Here is a 12,081-nt window from a genome sequence, read left to right as displayed (position 1 = left end):
ATTTAAATAGACTTTAGTGCTCTATTGGCTCTCTGTAAATCTCAGAGGCGTGTAAAAGGAAGGAGCTCAGTTATCATTTTGACCTAAGCTCCTGCCAAGAAAGCTGTGAGCCAGAGGACCTCCCCTTGGCTTATACTAGAATGCTTTTCCTCTACAACCTCTCAACGAATGGGAGTAATTGCAGTGCCTGCCTTACTTTTTACAGAACAACCTAATCAAACTCATCTTGCTTCCCACTTTCTTCTTGCATCTTTTTTGTCTCCGCCTCCTAACCCCTATCTGCTTTGCTCGCTGATAACAGAAAGCTGACTTCAGACCCTCCCCTGTGGTCCAGTCCAGAGGGATTTTAACTTCACCATTGAAGTCGTGTCTCCTCTCGGCTCCGGACTTTGCAGCCCACCATTGCCTGTATACAACCTTCTTTTTCATTTGATCACTGTTGAGCCAGGCCTTTTTCAAAAGGGATGATTGTCTCTTTAATTTCTTTAATAATTGTTTCTGGCCTTCATTATACTAACCCGTTTGATGTTCTATGGGAGAAATCATACTCCTGATATGTAGCTCAGAAGTTGAAAACTCATAACCTCTGCTTTGTTTTTTAGCAACTTTTGGCTCTCACACCAGCAGCTCTGCATAAGCGGAGACTCATTCTTTCCTCCATCCTTTTCTCCACCCATTCAACACATACTCGTTCTGTGCCTGGCCAAGAAGGAGACGGAAGATTTCTTCCTTCCAAGGGCATATACAGTATCAGGGAAGACAGACATTGCATAAGTAATTCCATGAGTAACTGCTTACAGTTGTGGAAAGTGCTAGGAAGGAACGGAGAGCATGCACCAGGGAGGCCTGGCCAATAGTGGTTAGTATCTCTTGGGTTCTGTCCACGTGCCAGGCACTGTGCTGCACCATTCACAGATTTGAAGTCACTTAATGCCCACAATCACTGTTAACCTCATTTTATGGAGGAGAAAACAGAATCGCAGAAGGTAACCTCTCCAGAGTTACCCGACCCCAGGTGGAGCCAGGATTGGGACCCCTCTCTGTGTGACTCCAGAGCCACTGGCCTGCCCCTGAGCACCCCTGCCTGCATGGAAGAAACACCGAGCAGAGACTTAGACGCCTTCCAGGATACCTGCGGCTCAAGACCTGAGCTAACATTTTTACCATGAGGTCAGCTCAGAGATTCTGAGTGTAATAGGGATCATGACTCTTGAAAATTCACATAACTGTGTCCCCTTTTCCCAGAATCATGTACATACACACAGTTTTGCACAAATTCTTAGGGCTCTCCTTCTACTTTAAAATGTTCATTTAAAAATTTTTTAATGTTTATTCATTTCTGAGAGACAGAGGCAGAGCATGAGCAGGAGAGGGGCAGGGAGAGGGAGTCACAGAATCTGAAGCAGGCTCCAGGCTCTGAGCTGTCAGCACAGAGCTCGACACAGGGCTCCAACCCACAAACCATGAGATCATGACCTGGGCCGAAGTTGGATGCTTAACTGACTGAGCCACCCAGGCGCCACTGATCTGTTCATTTAGGATAAACCTCTTGGTATTAGGTTGTTCTTGAGGTCTTTTATCATATGATCCAGGCAGCAGGAAAGAAACAGTAACAGAAACAAATGTTGGAAGACTTTCTTACATGAAGAACAATTTTTTTCCTAAATTTTAGTATTAGACCATAGGAATGGAATGGGATTTCTTTGATTTGATATCACCTTTAGAAAGAAATATTTTCAGTGAAAGATCAGCTTCTGAAAGTGAAATTTCTTTTTACTTTTCTTTCTTTTCTAGATAATTGGATATAATTTCCAATATGCAGAATAACATTCCCTGACTCCTGTCCCTACCTCTTTCTGTAGGAGTAACCATAATCCTGAACTTGTCACTTTTCATTTCTATGATTTTTATGCCATTACTTAATATGTATCTTTTAACATATTTTCAAACTTTATACAAATAGTATCACTTGCTTTTTCTTTTTGTGTAACCTTGAGACTTTTGAGATTCATCATTGTTAATGCTTTAACTGTAGTACAGTCATTTTAACTGTTGTATAGTATTTAATTATCACAATTTATTTTTTTCTGGATTTGGAATTTAGGCAATTTTCACAATTTTCGCTATTATAAACTATGCTGCAATGGATTTTGTGTGTGCGCAAATACTTGTGAGTTTCTCCCAGGCATAACCATAGGAGCGGAGTTGCTGGGACCATGTATAGATGCATGTTCACTGTGGCCCATGCTGAGGCCTTGCTCCTGAAATGATTGTAACAGTGTCTGAGAATCCCCTTTGCTTTTTCCCACATGCTGGGCATCACTCGGTGATATCAGGTGTTTAAATTTCTGTTTCAGTGATTATGAACTGTGTCTCAGAGGATTCATGAAAGAAAATGTAATCAGGGTACATTGGATGGATCAACTATGAGCAGTATTTTATAAGATCAAAATTATGTAAATCCTGAACATCACTTCAACCAAATATTTTGAAAGAAATCTATATTTGGAGGGTGAAGGGTGCAGAAGAAGGTGTGCATGTGTGTGTGTTAGTGACCATGCGAGAGGGACCGAATCCTAGTCTTCTATAGTAAGTCAATATAAGTGCTAAAATAAAAAGAAATATGTTCTCCTGTTGCTATTTTTAAAGTTATGTGATGCATACCAGAAACAAAAGAGTGGAAAGACTTGAGAATGGTTGCTTCCAGGGAGCAAGACTTTGGAGTGGGCCAGTGGACTGCTATTTCTTGTTGCAAACCTTGTCATTCTGTCTGACTTTGTTTCTGCTGCATTCCATGTGCACAATTAGGAGCAACGGGGTCGTCCATCAGTGCAGCCCGCAGCAGCCTGGGAGTCCCCCGCCCCCGGCACTGCCCACACAGCCTCACCGGGAGAATGGGAAGCAGCATCGATTTCCTCACCGAGGAGCTTGGGGTGGCTGCCACTCGCCATTGCCACAAGAACCCAAGAGCAGTGGATTCCCAGTGTCTCCTGGAGCTGTGTGGTCCATGATGAGGTACTGAGCTGGGCTCCCCACGCCCGTATTCGCCGTCCAGCACCACCTGGTGTAGCATAGGTTGGTGGGAGAAGTAAATGCTGAGTGGGTTTTTTCTGACTTCCCATCTCTCTCTCCTTGTTTCCCTAGCTCCCTTCTTCTTTCCCTTCCTCCCTCTTCCTGTCCCTTCTTCCCTTTTCCCTGTATTAGATTTAAATAAAAAAGGAGTAGCTAGAAGAAGCAAGTAGAAGCCCTGCTTTCTGCCTTGATTTGGAAGCACGGGGTGAGATGTAGGTCTGTGAAGCCTCAGTTAAGAAGGACAAACACTTTACTGTGTCCCCAGTGGAAGAGCCTTGCATTGGAGAGCTGGTACCCTCAGTTTTCTGGGGGAGGAATCACTCCACCTCCCCCTGCTTACTGCCCCTGCTCGTTGTGTGTGACAGGAATTTATTCCAGCATAGGTATGGGAGGAAGCCCAGGGGACCCTGCTTCTCAGAAATGTTTTTGAGAATGCAGGAAAATCTTTTCTAAAGCACGGGGTGTTCTTTCCTTTTACGAATATTTTGACCTAGCCATGAAAATTAACATGGATTTATCAGATTGGGTACTGACTAAATTAGGTTGCCTCTAAAATAGCTCAAGCCATGGGCAAGTTAGAATTTAATAAAGATGGAAATTAGATTCATCCTATTAGCACTTTACCACTTCAGATTGCTGTTCTTATTCTTCTGTGCTCCCAAAAAACTCTTGTTTCAGGGTCTTAGTTTCCAATTATTTCTGCCTTTGCCTGTTTCTTTTCTTTCTTTCTTTTTATTTTTGGATCTTGCTTCATTCATCAACACATCTGCTGAGCATCTCTCATGTGCCAGGCACTGTTCTGGGCACCAGAGACGTCCTGGTGAATAAGGAGGACAAGGTCCTTGCTCCTGTGTAGCTGACTTTCTAGTAGAGGAAGACAGATACTAGATAACCACCAAGGAATGGACAGAGTGATGGAGAGTGATGGAGAGCAGTGGGCTGGCCTGGCCTGGCCAAAGTTGTGCTGGTTGGTCAGGGAAGGCCTCCTGAATCCTTGAGAATGACAGGAGGAGCTAGTCCTGCAAAGACCTGCCAGATCTGGGCAGAGGGCTCAGGCCATGGAATGAGCAAGTGGGCATTGGAAGGGGGCGAGGTCAGGAAGGGGAGAGGTCAGGAAAGGGGTAGGCCCAGATAATAAAGGGTCCTGTTGTCCATGAAATCAACTTTGGACTTTATTCTGGGTGGAATAAAGGTTTTTTGTTTGTTTAAGTGTGGGGAGAAATTATTACATTTCTCTCTTAAAAAAATATTCCCTGGCTTTGTCATAGTGCATGATGTGAGGGGGCAAGAGTAGAGCAAGGAGGAGGGTTTGGAGGCTTTTATACAGATTGAGTGAAAAAGAAAGATCCCGGCTAAGGTGACAGGGACTGGGATGAAGCAGTGTGTTGGATTTGGGACATCTCTTGGGTATAGATCCCATAGGACTAGCTGATGCTTGGGGTGAAGGAGGGTAAGGGAAAGGCAGGAAATGTGGATTTTAGGGTTTCTGGCTAAAATAGATGGGTGGATGGTGATGCCAGTTACTGAGAGAGGAAGGCCAGGGGAGAAATAGCTTTTCTGGGAGTTAGGGGTGGGGTGAAATCACAGAAATGTATGAAATTCCTAAAGAGAAAGAAGGAAGATAGTCAAAACATTGAGGAAATCTTGACTTTTTGATGGAGGAAAAGAAGACAGCATTTGGGGAAATTGTAAATTTTTTAAGGAAAGGCCAAGAAGGAGAAAAAAGAAGAATTAATAGAATATTGGAGACTTCCAAGGTGGACTTGAAAATGTGACTCTTTTGAAAGAAGGACCATGTTGGGCTTTGCTTCCATTTGTGTCCCCAGTTACTTTCATAGTGTCTGGATAATTGTAATTGCTCAAATATTTGTGAGATGAACAAATATTGTGAAATGAATAAATATTGTGAGATGATTAAGTAAATGATCTGATGGTAAGAAAGTATTGGAATGATTCACAGAAAGAACATTTTCAGTAAATTTGACAGTGAAGGAATAGTGGAAAAGGATGTTATCTGGAGGGGTGTTAGGCTTTCGTTTTCATTTTTCTTTTAAATTCAGTGGACGTGTGTGTATGTAGATAGAGAGTTGCAGACGTAGAGAGAAGAAAGACGGCAGCAGAGAGAGATGCAATGGAATATGAATACCAAAGGGGATGCTGGTGAATGTTTAATACCTCGCTCTCCCAAAACAGGAACCTGACCTGTAGTGTTCACTAGTTTTCATGTAAATACTCCAACTTTGGCTCATTTCAGGCTACAAATGTGATATCACTGACCATGGAGTTGGAGGAGATATACCAAAGGTCACCATTAGGTAGTATTTCCACTGCCTAAAAGACAACAGGCATAACCTCAAGAGCATAGATAATAGTAAAATGAGGTAAACCAGCAAGTGATGAGCTTTGAGTGTTTACCCCCTTTGTCTTTAATATGATTTTAAAACTTTTAAGTTTAATTTAATTTTCAGTAGTGACCATATTTAATAACTGGCCTACTGAATTCCTAAAAATTTACTAGACACCTTCCATAAGACAGTGTGAGTTAGCCCCAGCACACCAGTGAAGAGGGTCCTTCTGGAAAAGGAAGAAAATTTGATTTCTCTTATCCATCTACTAGGCACCAGGAAGTGGGCAAGCATTTCCCCGGTGTTACCCCGTGGGACCATCACAGTATCCATTTAGGGTGGCCATGACAGTTCCCACTGCCAGGAGGAAATTGGAGATCTTAGGTTAAAAAACATTGTCCACATTTACATAGTAGGTGTAAGGTCGGGATTGGAACTCAAGCTGTTTGACCTCTAAACCTGTGCTTTGCCCGTTGGCCATCTCTCAAGTCCTGAGTCCCCAGCGAGGACTCAACTTTGGGGAGGAGACACCTGTATCATTTAATGTGGAGTTTGCCTCTCTGTTGAACTCTCAGGAGGTAGAAAAATTCTTGCGATCATTCTTGGTCCACAGGTGAGGAACCTTTTAACTTGCTTTCGTATAGGGTTTGGTGCTAACGCATTGAATCAGATGACCTGCTTTGTAGGTTACATTTTATTTTGTTTGTTTTTAACCTGAGCACCAGGGTATTTATTTTAGGAACAACAGTGTCTGAAGAGCATATACAGTACAGCTGGAACTGGGCCAGAGGCTTGCTGAGTTCCCATGTCTGTGGACAGGCAGGACCATTTTCCCTCCCTTGGAGAGTGTCATATATTTTCCCTCTTTGGAAACGAAAAGGATTATATTTTTGAGTGCACATTTGATTAGTATTAAAATTGTTTTTGAAATTTATGCTTGAACTTCTGATAGAAGGTAGTCAGGTAAAGCAAATAAAAGTTCAAAAAGGCAGCTCTGTCCTAGTTCTTAAGATCTCTACAGACAGCACCTAAATCATGGTTGCTTTGTTTATTTTGTCCTGGACTAGTTAATCTCCGTGAGCCTCAGTTTCCTCATCTCCGAATGGGGAAAGCAGCAGTAATCACATTTTACTCTCAAATTGGTTGTCAGGACTAAGGGCAAACATACAGGGAGTAAGCATGTGAATGGGTGTCTGGCACACAGGTGGCAGTTCAGAACATGGCAGCCAGCTTCATCATTATTAGTAGTTAATGTTCTGAATTTTCTCATTTTTGTGTGGGTTTTTAAACACCAGGATGCATCGCGAAAACGTGAACCTGAAGCATGCAGGCAAGGGGTGAGGAGTTTGTGTGGGACCTTTTTTTATTATTATTATTGACCTTTAAGCTTATTTGCTAGTATACATTTGTATTGCGTGTATAACATTAGGCTGGTGGGACGCCTGGGTGGCTCAGTCGGTTAAGTGTCTGACTTCAGCTCAGGTCATGATCACACGGTTCATGGGTTCGAGCCCTGCATCAGGCTCTGTGCTGAACATTTGCTCAGAGCTGGGAGCCTGCTTCAGATTCTGTGTCTCCTTCTCTCTCTGCCCCTCCTCCACTCACACTCTGTCTCTCAAAAATAAATAAATGTAACAACAACAACAACATTAGGCTGGCAAAAACCTGGGCTGTCCACTATCACTTAAAATGTTTTCAGAAGATGGGGCACCTGAGTGGCTCAGTCAGGTAAGCATCTGACTTTGGCTCAGGTCATGATCTCACAGTTCATGAGTTTGAGCCCCGCGTCGGCCTCTGTGCTGACAGCTAGGAGCCTGGAGCCTGCTTTGGATTCTGTGTCTCCCTGTCTCTCTGCCCCTACCCAGCTCAAGCTCTGTCTCTTTCTTTCTCTTTCTCAAAAATAAATAAACATTAAAAGAAAAAAAATGTTTTCAGAAGTTACTAAGTGCAGTGAAAAATCCCAACCTGGGGGGAAAAAGACCCCTAAATTTATTTAGTTGATGGTTTTTCTGTGTGATTTGGTGATTGACTTATGGGCAGAAAGTGAAATAAAAAACCTCAGACTTGGGGTCTACACTCCGGAATCAAATAAAATTTCAGTTGATACCATGTTTTACTGAATTACTCCATGTGAAATGAGGAATGTTTTGTATTAAACATGCCTTCCTTCATCTTCTCCATTATATTAAATTCATTCACACATGGACACACTTTCCATTTTACATTGGAAAGGTCAATGAATTCTATATGAAATCTTATCTTTGTAACTCATATTGACATCTCCATATAACAGTAGTTACGCTTTGTATATATACTTCATTGATTTAATATTTAAATGACAGTGATCACAGTAGGTACTGAAGGCAGTTCCCAGCTCAATAAATTCTTGCTCATTTCTTCTTTTTTTCGGCTGGATCTGTCATGGGTCATTCATTCACTGAACAGTATTTACTGAGTACCTACTATGTGCCAGGCACCATTTTTGGTGTTAGAAATTCAACCAATGCCAAATAAACAAAGCCCTGCCCTCATGGAACATGGCTGGATGGTGGTCATGGTGTTTTTACTTAAAATGAGCTCATTTTCTACCTTTGTGGGCAAGACAGGAGTTAGATGTTTCACTTCAACGGGTCTGCAAAAAGTTCTTCTTGTAAATACCCTGAACATAGGCATGCAAGTCAAGAAACTAAGTCAGGTTTAGGACTAAAGAACAGTTTGGCACTAAAGTGGATTTGTGAGGTAATTAAATTCAGGAGACTTAGGGAGGCATATAAATATTTTAACCTTCACTGATAGAATGGGTAACGGATCTTTTAAGTGTCGTTTTATTGCTTTATTTCTGTAGGCCTTGCATTGTCCTCTTTTTCCCCAAAGTAAGAAATGCTGTGCAGATTAAACTCCTGAGGTAGAATTTCGAACCTTTATCCACACATATGATCCTGTGAGTAGGGCAAGTGTGTTTCAGATAATCATTAATAGCCTCCTTTCAGCTTTGAGAGAACTTAGGTGAGCTAGCAAAGAGATTTGCAAGTGACTGAAAAAAAATCTGTTGAAAGCCTGCATTACTGGTGAATAACTGGGTTCACTTGTGTCCCCCAATCCCCCAATTTTAGACACTTTTTCTGTTGACTGATCTCAGATGAACCCTTTTCTTTCTTTTTCTTTCTTTTTTAAAAAAAATATAATTTATTGTCAAGTTGGCTAACATACACTGTATACAGTGTGCTCTTGGTTTTGGGGTAGATTCCTCTGATTCATCACTTACGTACAATACCCAGTGCTCATCCCAACAAATGCCCTCCTCAGTGCCCATCACCCATTTTCCCCTCTCCCCCATGGCCCCCTCCCATCAACCCTCACTTTGTTCTCTGTATTTAACAGTCTCTTATTGAAATTATTTTTCCCCTTTCCTTCTCCCATGGTCTTCTGTTAAGTTTCTCAAGTTCCACATATGAGTGGAAACATATATGTGTCTTCCTCTGACTGACTTATTTCACTCAGCATAATACCCTCCAGTTCCATCCACGTTGCTGCAGATGGCATGATTTCATTCTTTCTCATTGCCAAGTAGTATTCCATTGTGTATATAAACCACATCTTCTTTATCCATTCATCAGTTGATGGACATTTAGGCTCTTTCCATAATTTAGCTATTGTTGAAAGTGCTGCTATAAACATTGGAGTACAATGTGCCCCTTCAGATCAGCACTCCTGTATCCTTTGGATAAATTCCTGGTAGTGGTATTGCTGGGTCATTGGGTAGTTCTATTTTTGACTTTTTGAGGAACCTCCACACTGTTTTCCAGAGTGGTTGTACCAAGATAAGCCCCTTTCAATCTCTTTCAGCTGCTGCTTTCAAAAATTTAGTGACCAGGGGTGCCTGGCTGTTTCAGTCAGTGGAGTGTGTGACTCTTGATCTCCAGGTTGTAAGTTCAAGCCTCACGTTGGGTGTAAAGATTACATAAAAGTAAAATCCCTCCAAAAATGAAATGACCAAATGAAAGAGGTGTGCCATTAACTAATAGGTCTACAGAGAAAATTATCCAATAGTTACAGGTGAAGTTTGGAGGCTCATAATAATAAATTTCCTTCCCTACTTTAAAAATCGCTTAATGCACCTGTAGACCTCAATGATGAATCTGTGTTAAGAACACAGACAACCTCATGGAAGTAGACATTAACTAAGATTTAATTATGAAGAGACTTTGCAAATTCTTCAGTTGCTGCTTGTTTTTCCTCACTTTGCTTTGTTTAAAAATGAACTGGGCCACATTTTGCTAAGGAATTTTCTCTCTTCCTCAGTGGTATACATTCCTTGGTCTTTAGTTGTAGTTCTTAGATGGCTTCATCCAGATTACTATGACTTGTTTGGACAGGAAGGCACATGATGGGTGGAGGATCCAAGAAACCAGTTAATTCTTAGGCTGCATTTTATAAAGACAATAACCAAACCAACTAGTATAATTATTGTTAAAATTATTTATTATTAATCAACTTTAGGGGCACCTGAGTGGTTCAGTCAGTTAAGTGTCCAACTTCGGCTCAGGTCATGATCTTATGGTTTGTGAGTTTGAGCCCCGTGTTGGGCTCTGTGCTGACAGCTCAGAGACTGGAGCCTGCTTCAGGTCCTGTGTTTCCTTTCTCTCTCCAGCCCTCTCCTTCACTGTCTCTCTCTCTCTCTCTCTCTCTCTCTCTCTCTCTCTCTCAAAAATAAATAAACATTAAAAGCAAAAAAACAAACCCAAAAATGACTTAATAGGTACTTACTCCATGAACCTCTTATTTGAGCATAATATCCAAATGATATTCTCTTCTGACTTTTGTCCCATACATCCTGAGCTTTTTCATAGTTTGTCAATGTCTCTTTAACATAGTGACCTGACAGTACCTTTTGCTAAGACCCTGTGGAGCATTTTGGTGTCACTGAACTGCAGACTTGCTTAGTGAGTGTGAAGGCACTGGAGAAGGAGGTGAACGATTGTGGTAGGCATTGGTCTTCCTGTGGAGAAGGAAGTATTTTCCTGGAAAGGGTGAGCAAATGATGGTGTTTTGCTATAGGAATAATGGAAATGGTGGGAAATGTCTTTTAAAAGTTTTTAAAAAGTAAAATAGTTTTAAGTTAGTGTTAGAAGGCTTCTTAATTATGAAGTATGTTTATTGCAATAATATCATTAATATGCCTTTAATGTTCATTAGTAGGGTCAATTTACCAAGCTGGGCTTTCAAGTTCTTTTAAAGTAGCTTTTCCAAAATATGGAACTTACCAGAAAAGTATTTTCTTCATGGATAGAGAGTTTTTTTCCTCTTACTGTTTCCTAACCATTAGTTGAGAGTGATGCTATTCTTTTTGAACCAGATCTAGAGTATGTGGTAAGGCAGGAATTAGCTTGATGAGTTCAACTGAAAGCTTATTGTAATCTGTTTTGGTTCTTGAACTGAGCTTCGCACTAAAATGGATCATTTCAATAAAGTGTTCCTTGGATTCATTCAGAACTTAGCACTAAAAGCGTCTTCCAAATAAATCACATGCTAAGGAGGCAAAATTTTCTTTTAATTTATGGATAGCAGTTGGTAGAGTTCCTAACTGCTGACAGCCCCTGGTTCATTCTGTTTAATCTTGATTGGGTACTGATTCTTGGCAACCTTCGATCCCCTGTGAATTTCAGTCAGTAGATGATAAGTTCTTTCCTCTCTCAGTGTAGAGCAATCAAGCTTAGGCATCTGCTTTCCAACTGGATGCACAGGGACATATGTTGAAAGAGAAAACTATCAGAATGTAGGCATTTCTGGTTGGCATGCAATTTTGTCACTGCCACAATAGGCTCTTAGAAGACGATCCCAGGCCTCCTCCTTTTCCATCACCTCACCAGTTTCTCCACGTCTGTCCTGTGTGGTTAAGAGTCTGGGTGGCTTCAAGGCCACCAAACATCTCTCCCTTCTTTTTCAGAGGCCAGTGGGGGGCTCTTAGGATGGTTAGGGAGTTTACTGCTGATTTCTTTGAGTGCTCTTTTAGTTACTGCTACTGGCATCTAGCTTAATAACTTTTTTTTTCTCTTTATCTTTTTAAATGTTAGTCTGCTGAGTGGTTGTAGAATGAATGTGATAGCAGTATCAGCTATCTTAACACTGTAAACACTCAGGGTATATATAAAAAATTCTTTAAGAGAATTTATTCTGTACCAGGCAATACATTCATGATAGTTTCAGGTCATTTTGTGGGATTTCCAGTTTGTTGTTCTGAAAACTGTCTGCCACAGGTTTTGATTTGGTAATATGTTTTGTAGATTGAATGTAACAGAATCTTAAAAATATACATGCCTGAAAAAAGCATTTTTTAAAAAAATTCAAGTGGGCTTTGGAGGGACCTTTGGTCCAGCAGAATGAAGAAAGAATTGTAGAAATACAAATGAATTGACAATTCCCTTATTTAGAAGCAAGCATCATGATCATGTATCAACAGTACAGGTGCCACCGTCACTCCCACGGAGTATGTATTTACCAACTGCCAGAGACTGTGTTACAGGTTCCATATGCAGCTTATAATTTTAAGTTTTATAAAAACCCATGAGGGAGACAGTGTACATTGCTGTAAGGACCATGGGCTCATGCCAGAGTGCCTAGGTTGTAATTCTGCTCTACTGCTTACCATGTATGTGATCTTTGG

General features: G+C 41.2%; 1 protein-coding gene across 2 annotated transcripts in view; it reads left to right on the top strand.

Annotated features, from left to right (window-relative positions):
* The window catches only part of TMTC1 (transmembrane O-mannosyltransferase targeting cadherins 1), a 272,886-nt gene that overhangs the window by 35,043 nt on the left and 225,762 nt on the right, over positions 1–12,081 (top strand). For both annotated transcript variants that reach the window (XM_039255271.1, XM_039255272.1), the window contains exon 5: positions 2,809–3,015. In XM_039255271.1, coding sequence (XP_039111202.1) covers positions 2,809–3,015 — 207 coding nt within the window. The remainder of the gene's footprint in view (positions 1–2,808; positions 3,016–12,081) is intronic.

The sequence above is a fragment of the Hyaena hyaena genome, unplaced genomic scaffold (genome assembly GCF_003009895.1).
Source record: "Hyaena hyaena isolate Hyena2069 unplaced genomic scaffold, ASM300989v1 scaffold_520, whole genome shotgun sequence".
NCBI classification, from domain to species: Eukaryota; Metazoa; Chordata; class Mammalia; order Carnivora; family Hyaenidae; genus Hyaena; species Hyaena hyaena.
Note: the sequence above shows the minus strand (reverse complement) of the source record. Positions and strands in the feature narration are given on the sequence as shown.